Source organism: Pelobates fuscus, chromosome 2 (assembly GCF_036172605.1).
Source record: "Pelobates fuscus isolate aPelFus1 chromosome 2, aPelFus1.pri, whole genome shotgun sequence".
Taxonomy (NCBI): Eukaryota; Metazoa; Chordata; class Amphibia; order Anura; family Pelobatidae; genus Pelobates; species Pelobates fuscus.
Window position 1 is genome coordinate 34,836,407 of NC_086318.1, and position 26,135 is coordinate 34,862,541.

Consider the following 26,135-nt stretch of genomic DNA (forward strand, 5'->3'; position numbering starts at 1 on the left):
TCACAGATTTGCATATTTTTTATAACCTAACCCTGACTTTTCAACAACATTGTCCCTTACTTGTTTGGAGAGTTCCTTGGTCTTCATGGCTGTGTTTGGTTAGTGGTGCCTCGTGCTTAGGTGTTGCAGCCTCTGGGGCCTTTCAAAAAAGGTGTGTATACGTAATGACAGATCATGTGACACTTAGATTGTACACAGGTGAACATCATTTCACTAATTATGTGACTTCTGAAGGTAATTGGTTGCATCAGAGTTTTTTATGGTCTTCATAACAAAGGGGGTGAATACATATGCACATGCCAATTTCCTGTTTTATATTTCTAAAAATTAGTTTTATGTATATATTTTTCTCATTTCACTTCACCAACTTAGACTATTGTGTTCTGATCCATCACATAAAATTCAGATTAATAAAACATTGAACTTAAGGCTGTAATGTAACAAAATAGGTAAAAAGTCAAGGGGGTGAATACTTTTGCAAGGCACTGTACATAGTGTGTGATGTAACCAGGTCCTGACTAGTAGAACAAAGCAATGCTGGAAAATATATGCCCGTCCCATAATGCATTTCATCACAAATACTGTATGTATGTATATACTACTTTATTTTGTGATGTACTCATTTTTCATCAGACTGTTGTACAAAATGGACACTACCTATATAGAGATGTCCCGAACAGTTTGCCAGGAACTATTCGCCGCGAGCATAGCTTGTTGGCCGTTGCCGCGGCGGGCTAACATATGCGATGTTCGGTCCGCCCCCTATTCGTCATCATTGAGTAAACTTTGACCCTGTACCTCACAGTCAGCAGACACATTCCAGCCAATCAGCAGCAGACCCTGCCTCCCAGACCCTCCCACCTCCATGACGAATAGGGGGCGGACCGAACATCGCATATGTTCACCCGCCATGGCGACTGCGAACAAGCTATGTTCGCCGGCGAACAGTTCCCGGCGAACTGTTCGGTACATCTCTATACCTATATGATTTTCTAGACAATCTTTGCTATTTTGGCAATATTCCCATTGTTCATTTTACATGCCTTTGTTGAGTTGAGTGACTGTTGCAACTACATTTCTCTCACTGGTTGATTTGCTACAAACTCTTCTCTAAGGGCTTTTACTGATACTTTGATACAGTGTTGCAACCTCACACAACTAACATAGTTGCTAACAGCAGCTACCGACTATTGTATTCAATGGTTATTATTTGGTTCTTACCACTATCCGCACATCCAATACTGATATATATGTACTATATTTACTAAGTGACTTACCATTACCGTTTTTATCCCCTCTTACATATTTTGGTTTATTTAGTTTTGTTTTATTTCCACTTTATATATAATAAAAGTTACGTTTTAATATGACCACTACCCCTAGCTAGGACAGTTAGTGTTTTTCTTTTTCAACAACCCTGTTAATTACACAGAGTATAAGAAAACAGCTCCACCTTAGAGAGATTGAATACCACTTGATAATGCAATATCTACAAAAGAAGGAAAAAAATGCACATAGTGTAAAACAGTACAGAAAAATTAAAAAAGGAGAAAGGGGAAGTGAGAGAACTCACAGGACGTCTGGAAATTCAGGCTTCTCTCCCCATATAGAGGGGTATATGTGAAGTAGATATCTTCAGCTAGTAACTATCAATAATAAAGGAGAGCCAATAGCGTAATAAAGTTAAAAAGACACTTTAATGCTTAAAAATTGCACTTACAAAAGGGCAATAGATCCAGGCTTGTCTCCACCTGGAACATTTGTTGCAGAAAGTCGATGGAGTATAAAACAGCAATCCAACAGGAAAAGAGACAAGTATACAGAGGGAACAATAAAACAAAATAAAAGTCCCAACAAATAATATCCAACACGTTTTGTCCAGTTTGTGGACTTCCTCAGGGATCTTTTTTGAATTTTTCTGTACTGTTTCACACTATGTGCAGTTTTTTCCTTCTTTTGTAGATATTGCATTATCAAGTGGTATTCAATCTCTCTAAGGTGGAGCTGTTTTCTTATACTGTGTATAAGTATTTGTCTTATCTGTTTAGTGGTGCTGTGAGCTTCACCATAATAGCTCCTTTGTTTACTTTTACACTTCTATCAGTGACTCCAATTTTTTTCTGTTTTCACAAACCCTGTTAATTAGTTTTGGCACATCACAACCGACTTGCTACTACTGGTATAACTCAAACTTTATTGTATACCTCGATCTTTGACCCCAGCCACAAAAATATTTATATATATATATATATATATATATATATATATATATATATATATATATATATAAATATTTTTGTGGCTGGTTATTTATTTGCAGCACTGTTACAAATACTCAGATTTATATTATTTTACACAAACTGCTAACTGTGGCAATATATACAAAACACTTTTTTTAAGTAAAGTTTCACAGACTCTGCAATCAGCTTATCAATGACCAGTTAAATAGTTAATCTGTGGAAAAATAAATTATCAATTTTGTTGCAAAGTCATCAGCTGCAGCTTAATGCTCAGGCAAAATACAGTCAGATACAGCTAGATTAAATACTTCAAAAACATAATTCAGAACCTGATCCAGGAGCGAGTGAAACAGGGGGAGGATTATGATGTAGGCGTGTAGGTACGGAGGCACGTACCATAAGGCGGAGTTGGAGAGATCGATATGGCGGGCTGTGGCGTGGTCGAGATCAGCGGCAATAGTTCCGGGTTGATATTAAACCGGTAAACGGCGACGACGAATCAAAGAGCTTAGCGGCATTGGTTTCAGAGGGCGAAAGTGCTGGTGTAAAATACCAGTAAAAAAAGAGAAGAGAAGAGAGCACGAAAAGCTGAGAGTGGAGGGTGACCCCACCCGAGGAGATAAGTGCATGATTATTCTTCTTGCATTTGGTTGGATTTATTGCTTCTCTTAGATGTGTATTGGCTCCCTTGTTTGTTAGCAATATAATCTATTAACTAAGGCATAGAATTTGCTATACATTCTTTCAACTCTCTGCCTAATATTCTGATTGATTTGGAAGGCAAGAAAGAGAGAAGGAAAGAAGGAAAAGTAGGAAAGGGATCAAGATATATAAGAGCCGTTTTGCATGCAATATTCTATTCTTTTCCTCCCTTTGTTATAAAGAGATAAAAAAAAAGTAAGGAATTGGAAAGTTATACCTAGCTGTAAAAAAGAGATAGGGATAGAGAGATAAAGGAGGGATAATAAATTCTAAAGCTTTGGCTATTCCGAATCCTGAGGGAATTACAGTAAAGGAAAAATAGTAAAAGAACAAGAAAAATAAAGTGTGGACGCCTATTACTAATAAAATGGCTTCTAGATCCCAGGATAAGACCAACTTAAAAAGGGACAAGAAAAACTCTAAACTAGAAAGAGATACTACAATTTTTTTCTCTCCTACTAATAAATAAATCAAAGAAAAAAAGACAAATAAGGTATCTTTAATGACATCAAGACTAGAAGAGGTACCAAGTAGTCCTGAGAGTACATCAAGTACGTAGATGACAGCAGAATTCTTAGAAAGCTGTCTAGATTCCCAGTCGAAATCTCTAATGGAACAAATTAACCAGAACTCCGAAGAGATTTTATGTCAGATGAGACTTCTGACAGAAAAAATAAGTATAGTTGAAGAAAAAATAATATCTATGGTATTTCAAGAAAAATTACTAAAAGAACAAAATGATGGAATGTAAAAACAAAAATCAAAGAATTGGAGACAAAATTAGGTGATTTGGAAGATCATTCGAGACGCAATAATTTGCAAATAAGAAACGTCCCAGAATCAATCACCCAAGATAAAATCCCAGAGTTTTTGACTAAGCTTTGGAAAGCCTAGGGGATTGAAGTGGGAAAATACAATCAGAAACTAGAAAGATATCATAGAGTATTTAAACCTAAAAACATTTCAGACAACAAGGCAAGAGATATTATATGCTGTTTCCAATCATTTCAATATAAAGAAAAAATATTGAAAGCAAGCAGAATGAAAGAGCCGCGAGGAGAAGATTTTAAGAATATAATCATTTTTCCAGACCTTTCTTTTTTCACTAGATCACTATCACTATCACTATGTGCAGGTAACCAACATTCTAAGTATGGTTCTGCACATAGAGTCACTCTAACTTTTATCTACTATTTTTTTTCACCTCCTCCTGTTTGGGTCACTACTTTGCTTTTGGTCTATAGAGGATTTTTCCTCTAGGTGTCATTGGGGAATACTGATAAGCATGCTGTACACATCCCTGTAGGTATTGTAACCACTACAAGTGTAGAGTTACAGTTACCTAGCAATAACTTCTAGGGGAATATGAATACCTAGATGCTAGACGTTCATTCTACAGTGAAGTGACTGCATGCTACCCCCAATGCCGATCTTGGCTTCTGATTTAACCAGTCGTCCGCAGCCGCATTATCGTAGGCCTTATGTATACATAGAAACATAGAAACATAGAATGTGACGGCAGATAAGAACCATTCGGCCCATCAAGTCTGCCCAGTTTTCTAAATACTTTCATTAGTCCCTGGCATTATCTTATAGTTAGGATAGCCTTATGCCTATCCCACGCATGCTTAAACTCCTTTACTGTGTTAACCTCTACCACTTCAGCTGGAAGGCTATTCCATGCATCCACTACCCTCTCAGTAAAGTAATACTTCCTGATATTATTTTTAAACCTTTGTCCCTCTAATTTAAGACTATGTCCTCTTGTTGTGGTAGTTTTTCTTCTTTTAAATATAGTCTCCTCCTTTACTGTGTTGATTCCCTTTATGTATTTAAATGTTTCTATCATATCCCCCCTGTCTCGTCTTTCCTCCAAGCTATACATGTTAAGATCCTTTAACCTTTCCTGGTAAGTTTTATCCTGCAATCCATGAACCAGTTTAGTAGCCCTTCTTTGAACTCTCTCTAAGGTATCAATATCCTTCTGAAGATATGGTCTCCAGTACTGTGTACAGTACTCCAAGTGAGGTCTCACCAGTGTTCTGTACAATGGCATGAGCACTTCCCTCTTTCTACTGCTAATACCTCTCCCTATACAACCAAGCATTCTGCTAGCATTTCCTGCTGCTCTATTACATTGGCTGCCTACCTTTAAGTCCTCAGAAATAATCACCCCTAAATCCCTTTCCTCAGATGTTGAGGTTAGGACTCTATCAAATATTCTGTACTCTGCCCTTGGGTTTTTACGTCCAAGATGCATTATCTTGCACTTATCCACATTAAATGTCAGTTGCCACAACTCTGACCATGTTTCTAGTTTACCTAAATCATTAGCCATTTGGCTTATCCCTCCTGGAACATCAACCCTGTTACATATCTTAGTATCATCCGCAAAAAGACACACCTTACCATCAAGACCTTCTGCAATATCACTAATAAAAATATTAAAGAGAATGGGTCCAAGTACAGATCCCTGAGGTACCCCACTGGTGACAAGCCCAAGCTTTGAATATACTCCATTGACTACAACCCTCTGTTGCCTGTCACTCAGCCACTGCCTTACCCATTCAACAATATTGGAATCCAAACTCAAAGATTGTAGTTTATTGATAAGCCTTCTATGTGCAACTAGCGTTAATCAATAGCCATTCGGCGTTCACCATATTCAGATTTTTTTAGTGACCTTATTCCAGATACCTATGTCAGCTGTCTGACATTCACCTATTCATAACGCTCTAGCCACTGGACTTGACCATGTCTAATTGCCCAATAAAGTCAGTAGCCAGTGGTGATTCTTTGAGAGAATAGGTATTAAGGTTTTACTGGATCTATATGGAGGTGAGCCATTAAGGCAAGGTTTCACCATATTTCGTTACACAGATCTACTTATCAATTCAGTTCAGATTATACTGTACCCATATTCTATGGTTATTTATTTATTTTCTTTCCAGTACTATACTCAGCTAGTCTGGATCACTCCAGCTTTTTGAGTACTTTTTTCAGACTTCTATATACTATATGGAGAAACAACGCGGGTTGTTGTGTCTTTTTTTTTCTTTTTTTAAAGACCAAGTAATGGCATAAGAAAGCCAATGAAAAGATAAGCAAAGATAATAGATACATATATATGAAAAGTAAACAAGAAAAAGAAAGGGAAATAATAAAGTAAATGAGATTCAGTAATTATCCCACCTCCATATCGACCGAATCACTCCTCCCATGAGTTCTTAATAGAACTGAGAGATAGCCTAGAAGTAGGCATCTAAAAGCATTGTGTAAGTGAAGATCTCTGAAGTATAGAGATCCTAGTATAAGAAGTTAGAATGAATGAGTGTAAAAGATGTATGGAAAGACCAGTTACAGTAATGGATAATGATATAAATAAGGATATTAGTCGAGGAAATATGATCGGTCGGATTAGTCGATTTTGCGTTAATAATGGTGATATTAATTTCAATTAACATTCGGGGGTTAAACACCCCTCACAAAAGATGGGCATTTAAGGAATTTTTAGTAACTGAAAAAATACAAGTGGCCCTGATACAGGAGACACATTGCACCCGTAGAGATAAAACTGTCTGGTATAGAAGATTTTTTCCATTAGTATGCAGTTCCTCCAAAAAAGAGGAAAAAATGCAGGTGTAGCAACCATGTTTGCAAAACATTTACAAGTGGAAATAAAACATCAAGATAGAGCCATAGAAGTGAGGTTTTTAATTTTAGTTTGCACAATGAATAATGCATTATATACCTTAGTGAATGTTTACTTGCCCAATATCAATCCAATGAGATGATTTTCTCAAATTTTAGAACGAGTTGATAAAATTGCTATGGGCCATATAATTGTGGGTGGGGATTTTAATTGTGTTTTGGATATAACAATGGATAAATATAGTAAAAACAATGTAAATGTCGATAAAAGAAGTATAAAGAATGCTAGAACCTTTCACAATATTATTAAAAAAACAATTTATATGATATTTGGAGAATAAGAAATCCAGTAACCAAAGATTATACTTTTTATTCATGGCCTCATAATTCTTATTCAAGAATAGATTTCTTCTTAGGAGACCCAAAAGTAATAGAAAAAGTAAAATTGATAGATATTAAAACTATGATCTGGTCAAACCCATAATAGTATTATATTAGATCTAAAAGAGGGGAAGATCATTTACCCTCGAACTACATGGAAATTAGACAAATCAATCTTATATAATAAAGAAAATCAGGAACTTTTGAGAGAAATATCTAGGTATTTTTTCATAGAAAATAGCCCTATGGAGTCATAAGATCAAATAACATGGTGTACATACAAGGCAACTATACGAGGGCAATATATAAAGATTAAAAAGAATATGCAAAAAAAGGAAGGATTGGGACTAGCTAATTTATATATCCAATTATATCAAACCGTAAAAGAATATAAAACAAATCCAGATCAAGAAGGACAAATAAAAAAAAAAAAATAAACAGACCATCACAAATAAAATATCAGAAAATATAGAAAAAAAATGCATAAATTAAAAAATAAGTACTATTATCGACAAAACAGGGCAGATAAAATTTTAACAAATCAGTTAAAAAAAATAAAAGTAGACAATAGAATTTATAAAATTATATCTGAATGGAAAATATGCAGAGCACCAACCGAAATAAGAGAAGTTTTTAACCAATATTATAAGTCTCTATATAATCTACCTATAAATAGTTTAGACGACGCAGTAGACAATTATATAAAAGATGTAGAACTACCAAAAATCTCCTTAGAACAAAGTAAGGAATTAAATCAAGATATTACGAAAGAGGAAGTATCGTAACAAATAGTCTATTTTAAAACCCCAGGAACAGACGGTTTTAGTAATAGATTCTATAAAGTAATGAAGGATATAATTGCAGACCCTTTAACCAGGACTTTTAATGCCGCCGTAAAAAATGGTGCATTCCCACAAGAATTGTTGAAGGCTAATATTTTGCCAATATTAAAGCCAGGAAAAATATCTACAGACGTGAGAAATTATCAACCGATCTCCTTGATAAATGTAGATGTTAAGCTGTTCGCCTCGATTATCGCTAAGAGACTAAAAACAGTATTGCCAGAAATTATCAGTATAGATCAAAGGGGATTTATCCCTGGAAGGAATTCAGGAAATAATGTGAGGAGATTAATAGATGCAATAGATTTGGCGGATAGAAATAGAGAACCCCTGCTGATCCTGTCTTTAGACGCAGAGAAAGCGTTTGACAGGGTCAGCTGGGGATTCATGTTTAAGGCTTTGGAAGCATTCGGCATCACGGGGTGGATGCGAGACGTGATAAGAGCTTTATATGTTAAACCATTAGCAAGAACTATAGGCCAAAATATTTGTTCCAACTGGTTTGCATTATAAAATGGAACGAGACAGGGATGTCCCCTGTCTCCAATTTTATATATTATCACAGTAGAAATTTTCGCCTCAAAAATAAGACAAAATCCGTCAATAAAGGGACGTTATACCTCTAACGGAGAATTAAAAATATCACTATATGCAGATGACACTCTCTTATATGTAAAAGATCTAGAAAATTTGCTCCCTCAATTAATGACTGAAATCAAACTATACAGCAATATATCTAATTATAAATTAAATGTGACAAAATCGAAAAGCGATAAAGCGATAAAAATATAGAATTAAGTAAAATAATGGAATTTCAAAACAAATTAAACTTCTCTCAACCAGAAGCATTTGTCTATCTGGGGATTAGAATTAGTAAACATATAGACAGATTAATGGAAATTAATTTCTTACACCTTTTGAAAAATACCAATAAAGATCTAAGAGAATGATGGCAAGCAGAAATATCATGGTGGGAAGAGTTAATACCCTGAGAGCCTATGTCCTTCCTAAATGGATATATTTATTTAGGATGCTCCCATTATTAATACCCAAACCATGGCTAAAAATGATCAAATCTGCCTTCGCTAATTTTGTATGGAGAGGCAAAAAGCCAAGGATAAAAATAGACACGATGTGTAAACACATAAACAAAGGTGGACTAGGTTTCCCGACTATAGAAAAATATTATGAGGCGGGGATAATCGTCCACATTGCAATATTACAGAAAGAGGCTTCATATAAAGAGGGTTGGTTCTGGTTAGAGTTAGTTTGTCAAACTAAGAATTTATCCAGTATAGTATGGAACAGAAAAACATATGAATACTCTGTCTCATACGTGTTAAATCATCTAATACCCATTTGGGATAAGATTAAAAATAAATTAGATATTAAAAATAAGATTATGGGTTTCCAAGGTATTGAGTGCATTGAAAGAGGAATTCCTAATATTGCCTTGGAAAATGGAAATAAATAAATATTACAAATAGAGATGTCCCGAACAGTTCGCCGGGAACTGTTCGCCAGCGAACATAGCTTGTTCGTGGTTGCCAAGGCGGGCGAACATATGCGATGTTCGGTCCGCCCCCTATTCGTCATCATTTAGTAAACTTTGACCCTGTACCTCACAGTCAGCAGACACATTACAGCCAATCAGCAGCAGACCCTCCCTCCCAGACCCCCCCACCTCCATGACGAATAGGGGGCGGACCGAACATCGCATATTTGCATATATTCTAATTACAAAGATAGAAGATTTATTCTCAGATGATAAGATAAAACCTTTTGACATATTAGGAAGGGAACTGACTTTAGCATCTCAAGACGTTTTTTTATATTTAAGAGTAAATAGTTATTTAAAAAAGTGTAAGTTTATGATCAAGGAGACATGTATAATGCGATAAAATCAATATTTATCAACAACGAAACAAACAAATTAATCTCAAAGTTTATTAAATTATTAGACATCAGAGAAGTTAAAAACTATCCAACAGCAATTAAAAGCTGGGAGAAAAGTTTACATATTACTAAAGATATAGAAAAATTGTATAAATATGGTAATGGTATAATTTTTTTTGGGGGGAGGGACGACTAGGGTCCCCCCCTTATTGTTATTTTAGGGCCCCCATCCGCTACTCAGGGGTGGGGGCCGGGGGGGAACAGTAGGTCCCCCCCTTATTGTTATTTTTAGGGACCCAACCGCCGCTCAGGGGTGGGGGCTGGGGGGGACTGTAGGTCCCCCCTTATTGTCATTTTTAGGGCCCTCACCCACCGCTCAGGGGTGGGGACCGGGGGGGACAGTAGGTCCCCCCTTATTGTTTTCTTTAGGGCCCCCACCCGCCGCTCAGGGGGGGGGGGCAGGGGGAGGACAATAGGTCCCCCCTATTGGTATTTAGGGCCCCCACCTGCCACTCAGGGGTGGGGCCGGGGGGAGGACAATAGGTCCCCCCTATTGGTATTTAGGGCCTCCACCTGCCACTCAGGGGTGGGGGCCGGGGGGAGGACAATAGGTCCCCCCTATTGGTATTTAGGACCCCACCTGCCGTTTAGGGGTTGGGGCAGGGGGAGAGGACAATCGGTCCCCCCTATTGGTATTTAGGGCCTCCACCTGCCACTCAGGGGTGGGGGCCGGGGGAGGACAATAGGTCCCCCCTATTGGTATTAAGGGCCCCACCTGCCATTTAGGGGTGGGGGCCGGGGGAGAGGACAATCGGTCCCCCCTATTGGTATTTAGGGCCTCCACCTGCCGCTCAGGGGTGGGGGCCGGGGGGGAGGACAATAGGTCCCCCTATTGGTATTTAGGGCCCCCACCCACCTACTGCCCCCCCTTATTGTTTTCTTTAGGGCCCCAACCCGCCGCTCAGGGGTGGGGGCCAGGGGGAGGACAATAGGTCCCCCCTATTGGTATTTAGGGCCCCCACCTGCCACTCAGGGGTGGGGCCGGGGGGGAGGACAATAGGTCCCCCCTATTGGTATTTAGGGCCCCACCTGCCGTTTAGGGGTGGGGGCCGGGGGAGAGGACAATCGGTCCCCCTTATTGGTATTTAGGGCCTCCACCCGCCGCTCAGGGGTGGGGGCCGGGGGGAGGACAATAGGTCCCCCCTATTGGTATTTAGGGCCCCCACCCGCCGCTCAGGGGTGGGGGCCAGGGGGGAGGACAGTAGGTCCTACGCCCTTTTTTTACTTTAGGGCCCCCACCCGCTCAGGGAGGGGGGACCCTTTTTTTTTAACAGTGAGCAGCCACAGGCTGCTCACTGTTTAATAGACATGCCTCTACTCGCGGTATTGCGAGTAGGGGCACAATTTATTAATACTAAGTAATTTTTACTTAGTATTAGTAAATTTGGCCACAAACAAAAAAAACAAAATAGGGGGCGGACCGAACATCACATATGTTCGCCGTCCGTGGCGAACGCGAACACGCTATGTTCGCCAGGAACTATTCACCAGCGAACCGTTCGGGACATCACTAATGATAAAATAAATTTATATTAAGATAATGGGAGAGAGGAGGGGAGGAAACTCACTATTGATGATGACAGTGACCAAAGCCCTAAACAATGAAGTTTATGAAAATTATTTTGGCTGATATTGTCTGAAATGGAAATTAGAAAAAAAAAATTGAATTATAATTTTACTAAACAGAATCTGTGACTGACTCCTAAAACCTGGGCACAGCCGCAGAATCATTAATATCAGGTAGAATATGATGATGTTCTGACTTGAACAACCATACATTTTTAAAGTCTACTGATATTATTAAACTAAAATAATGTGATTATTATATTAAAAACAAATATTGTTAATAATTGTGAATAATTCCAATTCAGCTATTTTGTCCTTAAGATTGAAATTCACTTTGAATTAAATGTGAGTCCCTGACAATTCTCACATCAGTAAATAATCCTTTAGTTCCCCCTCTAAACCATGAAGCATACCTTGACTCCCCAAGTCCCATTCTATATTCAGCGAATGGGAGCAGGCAAAAGGGAATGTGCACATTTTACACTCTAAATATAATGCTTGCGGCTTTCCCTATACAGGGGGCCACACATGGATGACTCTCAGCCAACAAGCTAATCCCTGCACTGTATAGCTATAAGGCAAACTATTACACTTTTGTTTGTTCTAATTAATTTCTTCCATTTTTGGGTGATTTGCATATTCTTAGGATTTCACAAAAGTTAATCCTGACTTTGATCCTGTTTTCTCTTGAGTACTTTATTTGATTTTTTTTAGAGTGTTGTATTTACAGTTATCATGTTCTGAAATAATCTGTAACTCCACTTTAAGTCAATTGAGTTTTTTGGTCAATGAAAATGCCAAACAGCTAATTATTAATATGCTGTCACAAGCAGGACTAAGTTGAAAAGATAAGGCTTTATTCAGTTGTACAAAGGTGAATTGTGTTTAATGATGTTAAAAAGAGCATGCCAATAATAATAATACTTTGATACATTATGCAAAGGATAGCAAAGCCATGGATAAGCCTTCCAGTGGAAGTGCTTAATAATCATATGTGCTCATATATATGTATATATTACTAAGCAGGATTAGATAGTATTATCATTATTATTATTATTATTACTATTGTATTTATATAGCGCCAACAAATTCCGTAGCGCTTTACAATGGGTGGACTAGCAAACATGTAATTGTAACCAGACAAGGTTGACGCACAGAAACAGAGGGGTTGAGGGCCCTGCTCAATGAACTTACATGCTAGAGGGAGTGGGGTATAGTGACACAAACGTTAAGAGAAGTATTAGGGAAGTAGTTTGGTATTCAATGAAGGCTTAGTGTTGTTTTTTTTGAGCCATTCACATTTTAATTGATATGCTTTTGTGAAAAAGTGGGTTTTAATGATTTTTTGAAGGAGTGGAGACTGGGTGAGCGTCTGACTGAAAAGGGAAGTGAGTTCCACAGGAACGGTGCAGCCCTGGAGAAGTCTTGAATGTGAGCATCAGAGTTGGGAGTACGAACAGAGGATAGACGTAGGTCTTCAGCAGTGCATAGGGACCAAGATGGGACAGCATTATGTAGAGATTTGAAAGCAAGAACCAATATTTTATATTGAGCCCTTTATCTTTTGGAAAGCCAATACAAGGACTGACAGAGGGGTGAGGCGTGGAAGGTGCTGGTGTACAGGAAGATGAGACTCGCCGCTGCATTCATTTTAGACAGCAATGGAGCAACCGAGAGAGGTATGGTGGAAGAGGCAGAGCCAGAGAAAGGTAGGAGGAGCACCAGGGGAGAGCAATATCTCATAGAACGAGATTATGGAAGATGAGAAGAAGCTGTTGATGATCAACAGTATCAAAAGCAACGGAAAGGTCAGGGAGAATTAGGATAGAGTAGTGACCATGAGATTTTGCAGCGAGTAGATCATTTGATACTTTGGTCAGAGCTGTTTCCACAGATTGCTGAGCACAGAAACCAGACTGAAGTGGGTCGAGCAGAGAATGGGACTCGAGGAAGTCTGTCAGACTCACATACACTAGTCTTTCAAAGATCATGGACTCAAAAGTATGTTGGCGATGAGGCTCCAGATCATTTCATTGAGACAAAAATTGGGAATTGGGGGCACACCCAAAACGTGCTTTTCCCCATATTTGTTTGCAGAGATAGGTGATTTTAAGTAACTTGTATGTGTAGGTGTGCACTGGTCCTTTATCTTTATTACATTGAGATAGGTTGAAAAAGAAAAAAAAGGCTCACAAAAACGATCCACTCAACTCCACCTATCATCCAATCACAGTACAATGGCACACTGTTTTCTGTTTTCTAAGTTTCAGGAAACTACTTTGTGCCCAATTTTGACTCTATCTTGTGTCTGACTTACCATCATATGCCTGTAAATGATGGTAAAATCCATCTACGCTGTTGTTCTTACTTGCTTGAACCATACCAATAAGAAAACCAAGCTTTCTGCACTCTGTGGAGATGCCCTTGAGGAATGGCTATGATTGAGGAGAGTGCTCTGCAGAATGGTAGAAGTATGGAATATGTGATTGGACAAAAGAAGTGAAATCAATTATTGGTTTGGCTATGTTATAAACCACCTAATGATAATAATAATTATGTGGATGAAAATCTGTTAGAGCAAATTGGGAAAGCTCCAATTAATCATTAGAAATTTTTGTTAACCAGATATATATTGGATAATGGGACTAGTAGTTCAACAAGGGGAATCAGATTTTTGTCCATGTTAAATGACACCTTCATGTCTCAACTCGTACAAATACCAACTAGAAAGGATGCTTGTCTAAATCTAGTTTTAACAATGTTGAACTTTGACCAACATTCAAGTAGGGGAGCACATGGTAAATAGTGATCACAATATGATGTTTTTTTTATATAAACTTAAAAAAGAAAAAGCACATAGGGTATACTAAAACATAATTTTTAAAATAACTATTTCAATAAGATAAGGGCAGCTTTACAACCTATCTTTAGTGAAGAACATGGAGTATAAAACAAATATCTTTAACCCCTTAAGGACCAAACTTCTGGAATAAAATGGAATTATGACGTGTCAGACATGTCATGTGTCCTTAAGGGGTTAAACAAATACTAGAAAGGTACATTTCTCAGCATGTACCATTAGGTAATAAATAAAAAAGAACAAACTGAAACCAATGTGGCTTAGTGGGAAAGTTAATTACTTTTTTATGCTATTCATTATTTAGCTAATATACCCCATATTTTTATTTTATCTGTTTTTTCTTTTTAAAGGTGTATTCCTACGCCTTTTTTGTGATGTTACTATTTTGATCTAGCCTTTGTTGTTGTTACTCTCTATATAATTACACCATATTGCTACATCCTGGTTCTAGTTGTGTTGACAGCATTAGGACATTGGATGTTACTATTTATATCTGGGTAAATACATTTTTTATCTTGTTTTTCTTGTGGCATTTTCATTTTTACTTCGGATTGGTTATACCCTTTATTGTTACATTCTGGTCCTAGTTGCTTTCATGGCATTAGGACCTTGGATGTTTAGATCGGTATCTGTGATTCAAGTGTTTTTATTTATTTTGAGCAGCGGTGTTTTTAGATACTATATTATATTACACTATATAGCATTATATTTCACATTTTTTTTACTATACCAATAAATGTTTTCCTGAACTATTACCTTATAAACATATCGTGTTGATAGGAGCGCTTGCACTTTATTCTTATATTTTACACTTTTTAAAAGAATAGGGTATTTAGGGAAAAATGCATGTTAGTGAGGTGTGAGGAATAATGTAACAAAAATAGAAATAGGGTCGCACTCAGTCACAACAATTACACACAGGGTGCTACTGAGCATGGGTCAGCAAAAGACCCCAAGAGACATATATAAAATAAAAAGAATCTCAGGCACTCACTGTGATTGTTCTTCAAGCACGTTCTTCAACAGTGAGTGCCTGAGATTCTTTTTATTTTTATTTTTATTTTTGAGGAATAATGTAAGACTTATTTAACACTGACATAGTTATAATATTCATAGTACTTTTTGATATGTTAGTGCCACATGGAGGACCTTGTGTAGATTATGGTTGACACGTATCACTTATCTCATGTCAGATGTACCCTTGTTTCAGTACAGGACAAGGTTTGCCCCAATCTGAGTTGCAGAACCATTGTATTAGCTGTAGGAATGACACTTTAAATGCCAATCATTGACTGTTTTACAAGTAAGTGTAGACAGAGATGCCGTCAGGGGATAAAAACCCATACTCCATTATGGGGCCTGGCAAGGCAAGAGGACACTATGGATGAAAGTTGTCATCCTAAATAATCTGCATGTCCAGTGGGGCAGGACAAAACCCATGAATCTTGGCCCCATATAGATTCAATTGTCTGGAGTAGAGAGAACATGATCACTGTCTGATACACATTGAAATAGTCTGCCCATTCTGTAGTGACTGATGGCGGTGAGAAAAGGCCTTCTGCAAGTGCTGCAAAAAAGAAGTAGGAGGCATAGGGCTCAAGAAGAAGAAGAGAGTCGGCAGCAGAAAGCGGCATGGGACATGGAGGCAAAAGCAAAAGTAGCCTGAAAGTTACTTTGGAGCAGTAAAGAAGGCAGCAATTGGGAGAAGAATTAAAGCTGCAGTTTGTGGTCTGTAAATGTCTTTATCTGGCTTATTTTCTGGACAAACCATTTTACTTTTCAATTTTCCAGAGATGCCCTGTACTAATAACCAACTTCCTCCAAAAGAAAACAATATTTTAGTCTAGTGTGTGTAGGTAGGAGGGATGAGGAAAATGCGAAGGTGAAGTAAGTAGGTTGGAGAAATAAATCTGATTTCTCTATAACAGAGATTAAGACTAAGAAGGAGATATATAACAGAAAATAATATTTAATAGCTTTGGGCTCTACATCCTTATTTCTTCTTGCTAAACCAATTTTTGAACTCTAAACACCCCTCCTTTATAAGTAGGGGACCTACATCAGATATGTTATTCATTTTACAGTATTGTGCTAGATATTTTGAACTTTCTGTAAAGAAACTACAATATCTGACTTTTTCATCTCAAACTCACTCACACTGCTTGCACTTACAGAGACCTGGCTGTCCCCATCTGATAGCGCTACTCCTGCCTCTTTATGTTTTGGTGGGCTACAGTCAGTGGCGTACACACAACCCATGGGGCCCTGGTGCGAAAACTGATCCGTGGGCCCCCCCGCGCACGCCCTTACTCTGCGCGGGCTGGGGCCGCAACACAAGGCGGCGGAGGGTTAATCCAGCCTCTAGTGGCTGTCTCATTGACAGCCGCTAGAGGATTTTCTGCGATTCTCACTGTGAAAATCACAGTGAGAAGACGCTGAACGTCCATAGGAAAGCATTGAGTAATGCTTTCCTATGGGCGGTTTGAATGCGCGCGTGGCTCTTGCCACGGATCGGAGGCGGATCGGGGCGGAGAGATTCCCAGCGCCAAGGGAGTCCAGCGCTGGAGAAAGGTAAGTGCTTAAGACACACACACACACACATGAACAGACGCACACATTTACTGACAGACACACACTCAGTGACAGACATACATACACACTCACTAACAGACGCACACAAACACACTCAGTAACAGACAAACACACTCTAACACACTCACTAACACACACTCACACATTAACATACACACACACACACACACACTCTAAGACTAACACACACACTCACTAACAGACGCACACAAACACACTCAGTAACACACACAGACACACTAACACACAAACACACACTCTAACACTAACACACTCACTAACACACACTCACACTCACACATTAACATACACTCACACTCACAAACACACCCTCACACTCACACATTAACATACACTCACACTCACAAACACACACTCACACACACTAACATACACTCACACTAACATACACTCACACTAACATACACTCACACTCACAAACACACACTAACATACACTCACACTCACAAACACACTCACAAACACACACTCACACACACTAACATACACTCAAACTCACAAACACACACTAACATTTTTTTTTAATCCCCCCAGCCTCCTTACCTGTGGGAGAGCTGAGGGGATTCTCTGGGGTCCAGTGGTGTTGCTGGCCCTGCTGTCACCCGGCTGGCCGGTCCTGCGGGCGCGCGGGGGAGCACTGTCTCCTGGGTGCTTCCTCTTCAGCTCCCTCGCGCACCGCGTACTGATGCCGGAGCCGGAAGATTACGTCATCTTCCGGCTCCGGTATCAGTGCGGTGCGCGAGGGAGCTGAAGAGGAAGCACCCAGGAGACAGTGCTCCCTCGCGCGCCCGCAGGAACGGCCAGCCGGGTGACAGCAGGGCCAGCCTCGGGGGGCCCGGAGGTGGCAGGCTCCTGGGCCCCCCAGGAGAAGAGGCTGACCCAGTGACATACATACCTGGGTCGCAGGGCGGCCGGGCCCCCTGGTGGGCTGGGTCCGGTCGCAGCCGCGACCCCTGCGACCGCGGTATGTACGCCACTGGCTACAGTTCTCTCACACTGCCAGACTCAACTGTAAAGGAGGCGGCGTAGGCATTCTTCTCTCCCCTCAATGTACCTTTCAACCAATCATAACTCCCCCTGCCCTATCATTTTCTTCTTTTGAAGTTCACACTGTCCGCCTATTTAAACCCACTGCTTTAAGAATTGCTATCATCTACCGCCCCCCGGTTATCCTAGACTATTCATTGAGCACTTTTCTTCCTGGCTTCCCCACTTCCTCTCATCTAGCACTCCTTCCCTTATACTTGGGGATTTTAATATCCCAATCAATAACCCCAATTGCACTGATGCCTCTCGTCTGCTCTCTGTAACCTCCTCCTTTGGCCTTATGCAATGGTCCAATTTAGCAACCCATACAGCAGGAAACACTCTTGATCTTGCCTTCACCAACCTCTGTACTGCCTCTAATCTCTCCAATATTCATTTTCCTCTATCTGACCACCATCTGCTGACTTTTGACATTGGCATACCCAAGACCCAATTGACACCACCGTCTGAACATCACTCTCACAGAAACCTCCAATGTCTTGACCTAGAGCATTTCTCCACTAATCTCCAAACTCTCCTTTTACCTATCTCAAACCTCACCTGTCCTAGTTCTGCAACCTCCTTCTACAATTCCACCCTCTCCTCTCAACTAGACATCATGGCGCCTTGTACATTTAAACGCCGCAGGCCCCCCCAACAACAACCCTGGCACACCAAGCTCACTCGATACCTCTGTTACGGTTATTATTATTATTATTATTATTATTGCCATTTATATAGCGCCAACAGATTCCGTAGCGCTTTACAATATTTTGAGAGGGGGGGATGTAACAATAAATAAGACAATTACAAGAAAACTTACAGGAATAATAGGTTGAAGAGGACCCTGCTCAAATGAGCTTACAGTCTATAGGGGGTGGGGTATTAGAAACATTAGGATAGGAAATATCAAGTAGGAGTGAAGCAGAGCTGGAGGAGAGAGCAAAGCACGGTTGCCTGCAGGCTGGCTAAAAGTTGGACCGTAGAAAAGGATGCTCCTAGCGCTCACCAAAGGACCATCAGCACCGTAGACACCATAACTACTGCGCAGCCACCATAAGTGCTGCAGACTCCACGAACCACCGCTGCTGGGCTGGTATCTCGCCATCTGCTCTGCGCCCTGGGTCTATGACCAGGCTCCAGGTTTCAGTAGGTGAACCTCTTCCTTCTGCAGAGCGAAGCAGGATCAGGAACAAGAGCTCTTACAAGAGGCTGCAAGTTAGAGGGACAAGTCATTCTGTTTTATTGGCACCAAAAGAACCTTCTTTTATGCAGGATCCCCTTAGATAAGACCACCCACAGGGCGTTACAAAACAACCAATCACACACGTACATTACAAAAAACACTCCCAGCAATTACACACAAAATCCTCCCCTCTGCCTGTGATATAATTATGTTACACAAGGGTTTAACATAATTATCACAGACAGTAAAAATACAGTTTTTACACATACACTGTAACTTTAAAACCATACATCCAATCTCCATAAACTCAGCATACTTTAAACATAAACACTCTCAAAAATCAGCCAAATCCATCCAGTAGATCAAAAGTTAGACGGAAGTCCTTTATGACCGACCGCAAGCACATTTTCCTGCCCAAAACAGTTCCATAGATTTGGGCTGTGCGGTCGGTCAATTTCATGCAGAAAAACGACTAAGTCCCATTCGAAAGGACGTTCGAATCTTCAAACGGGACTTAGTCTCTGCAGCTGAAAATTCAGTATGGGAGAAGGTAAGGGTCAGCGGTGTTCGCGGAAATGTGTAGTCGATTTTAGTTCCATGAATTTGGCTACACATACCCCTGACCTCGTTCGAAGAACAAAGATGGCCACCACCACGTTTTCGTTTGCACGAACTGCGGCCACCCAGCGCTCGGCAATTAACCTGCAGTAACCTCACAGCCTGAGAGGTAAATTGCCTGCACACTTCCACTTCTGGGTGGTCCGCCTGTGGGGTACTTGGTTCAGTAAGCCCCATTTACTGAACCAAGTGGGAGAAAGCCAGGGACAAGTTATTTTACAGGTTGGGGGACACCGTCTTAAAGGGGCATTGTTCAGCAAAGTCACAATATGTCCCCAGACGGTTCTTAAAGGGCCATACACACCCAGTAAAAGTCCGTACTGTTTTTAAAGGGCCCAATCTCCCAGGGCCATAGTCATGCGGGAGGAGGCTGGCAAATAGGCTTCTCCACAATCCACGGAAGCAGGGCAATTTATCATTTAAAGGGCCAGTTACAAATAGCAGTTTGTAACAACCTCCAAAAATGCTCCAGAACTGCTGAACGCTGTTGGAGAAAGTCTCACTGTGCATCTGACTTTCTCCACTATAAATTTATGCTGAGCTCATACAGCTTGGCTCTTTCCTCTTCAAAAGTTAATTACTTCAACACCCTCATAACCACACTCTCCCGCGAACCCAAATGACTATTTCACACATTTAACTCTCTTCTTTGCCCTGCTGTTCCTCCTCCACCTACTAACTTGACCGCCTCAGACTTTGCAACTCACTTCACTGACAAGATCTCTACAATCAGAGAAGAGATCTCTCATCTTTCTTCTTCCCCTTACAATATTTCCCCTAACTTCACTCCCTCTGCTGTTCTATGTTCATTCGCACCCGCTACATTGGATGAGGTTTCTGCTCTGCTCCAGTCCTCCCGCTCCACCACCTGCTCCTTAGATCCAATTCCCTCACATCTCAACCGTACTCTGTCTTCGTCTCTTTCTCCACCTCTCACTAAAATTCTTAATCTCTCTCTCTCCTCTGGTATATTTCCATCGCCCTTCAAACGTGCAACTGTAACCCCAATTCTAAAGAAGCCCAACCTTGACCCTAACTCCCCATCCAACTATCGTCCTTTCTCGCTACTGCCATTTGCATCCAAGATCCTTGAAAGAATTGTGTATGCGAGATTGACAGACTTCATCAAGTCCAACTCTCTGCTAGACCCGCTTCAGTCTGGTTTCCGTGCTAAGCACTCTGCGGAAATGGCACTGACCAAAGTATCCAATGATCTACTCACTGCAAAATCTTGTAGTCACTACTCTATCCTAATTCTCCTTGACCTGTCTGCGGCTTTTGACACTGTTGATCATCAACAGCTTCTTCTCATCCTCCGCATTATCGGTCTACAAGATATTGCTCTCTCCTGGTGTTCCTCCTATCTCTCCCAGCGCTCTTTCAGTGTTTCTTTCTCTGGATCTGCTTCTTCTCCCCAACTCCTCTCTGTTGGTGTCCCCCAAGGTTCAGTCCTTGGTCCCCTACTGTTCTCTATCTATACTGCCTCCCTTGGTAAACTCATTAGCTCCTTTGGCTTTCAATATCATTTCTATGCAGATGACACGCAAATCTACCTGTCCTCTCCTGATCTCTCCCCGTCCCTCTTGACTAGTGTCTCTGACTGCCTCTCTGCTGTTTCTAACTGGATGGCTGCCCACTTCCTTAAACTAAACTTGACCAAAACTGAAATTCTGGTCTTTCCTCCCTCAAGTGTTGTTACTTCTGTGTCTGTCTCCCTCCAAGTCAACGGTGCTACCATCAGCTCCACCATGCAGGCTCGCTGCCTAGGTGTTCTCTTTGACTCCGACCTCTCCTTCAAGCCTCATGTTCAATCTATCGCCAAATCCTGTCATTTACATCTCAAAAACATTGCGCGCATCCGCCCCTACTTAACTCCAGATGCGACTATGGTGTTGGTCCATTCCACTGTCCTTTCTCGCCTTGACTACTGTAATCCGCTTCTCAGTGGTCTTACGTGCTCCTTATTTGCGCCGTTACAGTCCATAATGAAAGCGGCGGCGAGGCTCATCTTCCTATCCGCCCGCACCTCCCATGCCTCACCCTTCTGTCAGTCCCTACATTGGTTTCCTATAAAACATAGAGCTCAATTAAAAATTCACAAAATGACACAAAAGGTAAGGATAGTATTAGACTAGTGACAGTTGCAGAAGAGGAATAAGTTGGGAGCTATTAACAGTTTAATTGATACGCTTTTATGAAGAAGTGGGTTTTTAACGATTTTTTGAAGGAGTGGAGACTGGGTGAGCATCTAACGGAGGAGGGAAGTGAGTTCCACAGGAACGGTGCAGCCCTCGAGAAAATCTTTAAGGCGAGCATCAGAGGTGGGAGTACGGACAGAAGATAGACGTAAGTCTTCAGCAGATCGTAAGGGCCTAGACGGGACATACTTGTGTATAAGGGAGGAATGATAGGTGGGAGCAGCATTATGTAGAGATTTGAAAGCAAGAACCAGAATTTTTAATTCAAACGCAAGGCATTTCTTATATTTTAAAATGCAGAGTAAATTTTATACTTAAAAAAAGAACTTAATTGACGTACACTAAAATTTTTTATAATCTAATATTACAAAAATACAGTTGCTATATATTTTTAAACAGTGTCTGTATACCAGTAAAACAAACAAAAAAATACAAATAGAGGTAAATATTTACACATATTAATTATATATGGATTATTCTTTAGATTATTTTGAAATCTGTTTTATTTTTTATCCAAATAGTCATCATCAAAAATGTGCCCTAGTTACGTGGCAAAGCACAGATCTCATGCACAGAAGGGCTTAAAGTGATGCCGAATACAGGGGTGAGATCGATCTCTACACCAGGTGGAGACTGGAATGTAAATTTCTGCATAAGTCTTGTAAAGAACAGGAACAATTCCATTTTAGCCAAGTTTTCCCCAGCACAGCTTCTTCGACCTAGAATATAAACATAAAAAATAGTTAGGTATGATAAGTGTAGGATTAAAATTTTTAATTGTCCTTTTTATTAAGTTGATATTATAATTAAATTGTGCCAACAATAAGATGAGACTGTCTCTTTAGTGATGGATGAAACGGTTTAAAAATATATATATTTAAAAAGCAGTGTAAGTACCATATCTACCACAACTCAGTATAGTGGTTATGGAGAAGAGCTTGTATTGGAGGAATCCCACATTTTTTGTCAAACATTTTGGAAAAGTCTGCAACTTCATCCATATCCTTAATTTTTTTTCATCTCTCTTTGTTTATCGATTCTGGTTGGATAGTATTTATATTGGTAATGCTTAAATGTAAATACTGAATTATTAATGTTGTTGGAGATAAGTTGAGTGTCAGTGAGCCCCGTTTTCTATCAAATCACTCAAATTTGATTGTCAAAATCTTTGCGACAGAGTGTTTTGCACCAACGGTGAGCTGCAGTACTTATGGTGCTTAACGTGCCCTTTTAAAATCACATAAAAGACAAAAGGGTTTATTCAATAAACAATATTTGCTAGTGCTATGAGAGCCACTTTCAAAGTTTCTATGTGACATCCTGTGAAATTATTTAGCTAATGGTAACTTATTTCTAGAGGAAAAATCTGTCATGACATGAAGGGGTGCTGCCCTGCAACAGCACTGTCCCTTTAAGTGTGGGAACCAACTTAGCAGAGAAATAATTCTAGGACACGATAAATGGAGTAATAAAGAAAATGTATTAAGGCAAACCAAAAGGATATAGATATATATAATATATACAAAACAAAATATGACAATGCCACAAATATATAAATATATACAATAACCCAATATATACAATAGAGCAGGCAGAGTCCACGATAGTCCTAGGCAAAGGTAAAGGCTTAGTCAGGTGAGTGCAGCCACCAAGTACAAAATGAACATCAAGGGGCAAAGTCCTAAGCAGGTCACACAGAAATAATGCAGCAAGGTCAGAATCACTGGAGAAGGAGTCTAGACAGGAACACTGCAGGCGAACACTGGAACAGGAGACACAGGACACAGGACCATAAGGACATCGGAACACCGGATCAGGAAACACAGGATACTCAGGATACTCAGGATACTCAGGATACACAGGATACACAGGATACACAGGAAACAAGACACAGGAGACAGGAGCAAGGAGCCAGAATCACGGGAACCAGGAAACAGCAGGTACAGGGTCAAGGATAGAGGATAATGATCTGACCGGGAGTGAGGGGAGAAACCAGAATACATAGGTGCTAAACAAGGGCCAGGTGTAGTGCCTAACGAAAGGAAATGAGAAACAGTGCCAAACAGAAAGAGTGGTGAGTGCGAGTACTGCACGAGGGCATATTGACTAAGGAGTGTCGTGACAAAATCAAAGCAGAAATAAAAATGTCCAATTATCATTTGTGATGTACCATGTTTGTACTATGCGTTGATACCCACTCTGTAAAAAAAATGCTGATTGGCTGGATATATCACAATTTCTTAAAATATTTGTTTATATACACAAGTAATATATCCCATTATATACAAATGTACATGTTAAGAAAAAACATTACCAAGTTGGTCTTACCAGCTGAAAATGGAAGAAATGCTTCATTCTTCACAAAATTTCCTTTTAAGTCAAGAAAATGCTGAGGATAAAACTCTTCTGGTCTCTCAAAATAAGCCTTATCTTGCAGGACAGATGCCAGAATTGGGAGGACCTCTGTTCCCTAAAAAATGAACAGTAAAAAAACAGAAGAAACAGTCAATAATTTTTTTTGTAATGGATTTTTCAGTTTATGATGGTATTTTTCATTTGAGAGTGAGAATACACTACAATACCGGAGCAGGCTAGTAAGTGGCGCTGTGTGTAGAGAGAGACAGGGATAGGAAGCTACATCTTACCCCGGCTTCTCTCTCCAGCAGAGTGCAGCCAGCAACACTCAGCCTGCAGAGACAGCCTGCAGAGACAGCCTGCAGAGATAGATCATGTAAGTGAGGGATGGGGGCGGAGGGGTCAGCAAGAAGCAGGAAGTGTCAGCAAGGAGCAGGAAGGGTCTGCAAGGGGCAGAAGGAGCACAAAGTTAAAGTAGGAGAAGGAGCACAAAGTAACATAAACGAGCAGGAAGGGTCAGCAACGATCAGGAAGGGTCAGCAGCGAGCAAGAAGGGTCTGCAAGACACAGGAAGGGTCAGCAACACGCAGGAAGTGTCAGCAACACGCATGAAGGGTCTGCAAGGAGCAGGAAGGGTCTGCAAGGAGCAGGAAGGGGCAGGAAGGATCTCAACAGTAAAGGAGTAAAAGGTGCAGAACGGGGCAGCAAGGAGCAGGAAGGGACAGAAGGAGCACAAAGGTAAAGTAGGAGAATAGTCAGCAAGGAGCTGGAAGGGAGAGAAGAAGCACAAAGGTAAAGTAAGAGAAGGAGCAGAAATGAGAAGGAACAGAAATAAGCAGAAAGGGACACCAAGGATCAGAAAGGGAAACCAAAGATCAGAAATAGACATCTAGGACCTTGAAGGGCCAGAAGGAGCAAAAAGGTAAAGTAGGAGAAGGAGAACAAACGAACAGGAAGAGACAGCAAGGAGCTGAAAGGGTCAGCAAGGAGCAGGAAGGGTCTGCAACGGGCAGAAGGAGCACAAAGGTAAAGCCGGAGAAGGAGCAGAAAGGAACATAAAAAAGCAGGAAGGGTCAGCAACATGCAGGAAGGGTCAGCAACACGCAGGAAGAGTCTGCAAGGAGCAGGAAGGGGCAGGAAGGGTCTCAACGGTAAAGGAGAAAAAGGTGCAGAATGGGGCAGCAAGGAGCAGGAAGGGACAGAAGGAGCACAAAGGTAAAGTAGGAGAAGAGTCAGCAAGGAGCTGGAAGGGAGAGAAGAAGCACAAAGGTAAAGTAAGAGAAGGAACAGAAATGAGAAGGCACAGAAATAAGCAGAATTAGATAGCACTAGATAGCACTGAGATTCCCGCACATGCCCAGTGAAACACTTGGGCATGCGAACAGGAATTTCATCTATTCATTAATTCGTCAGAAAGACGAATAAATGAATAGAAATTTTAGACGAACAAACAAACACTGAAAATCAGTGTTCGTTTGTTCGTTCAGTTTATTACAAGGAGGGAGCTACCGGCTCGCTGCTCCCTCCTTGTAATAAGTAACTATAGAAGCGGCAGGGAGCAGTGCTCCCCGCCACTTCCTAAGCCACCCCATGTCCTCCTTCACTCTCCCGAATGCCCCGCCACTTCCTAAGCCCCCCCATGCCTCCCTCAATCTCCCAAATTCCCCTACTTGCTATACTGTGAGAAGGTGGCATGTCAGTGGCTGCTCACTGTTTAAAAAAAAAAAAAAACTATTATCCGGCCCCTAAATAACAATAAGGGGGGGGACCTATTGTCCTCCCCTGGCCCTCACCCCTGAGCGGTGGGTGGGGGCCATAAAGATAATGGGGGGGGGACCTACTGTCCTCCCCCCTGTCCCCCACCCTTGAGCAGTGGGTGGGGGCCATAAAGATAATGAGGGGGGGACCTACTGTCCTCCCCCTCGACCCCCACCCCTTTGC

General features: G+C 40.7%; 1 protein-coding gene across 3 annotated transcripts in view; it reads right to left on the bottom strand.

Moving 5' to 3' along the window:
• The window catches only part of LOC134586516 (cytochrome P450 2K1-like), a 426,562-nt gene that overhangs the window by 360,106 nt on the left and 40,321 nt on the right, over positions 1-26,135 (bottom strand). For 2 of the 3 annotated variants that reach the window (XM_063442070.1, XM_063442075.1), the window contains 2 exons: positions 24,168-24,309; positions 22,226-22,558 (listed from right to left, as the gene is read on the bottom strand). The exons of the other annotated variant lie outside the window; for it this stretch is intronic. In XM_063442070.1, coding sequence (XP_063298140.1) covers positions 22,380-22,558; positions 24,168-24,309 — 321 coding nt within the window. In that variant the 3' untranslated portion in view covers positions 22,226-22,379. Of the gene's footprint in view, positions 1-22,225; positions 22,559-24,167; positions 24,310-26,135 lie in introns of those variants that run through there. 3 annotated transcript variants of the gene reach the window in all.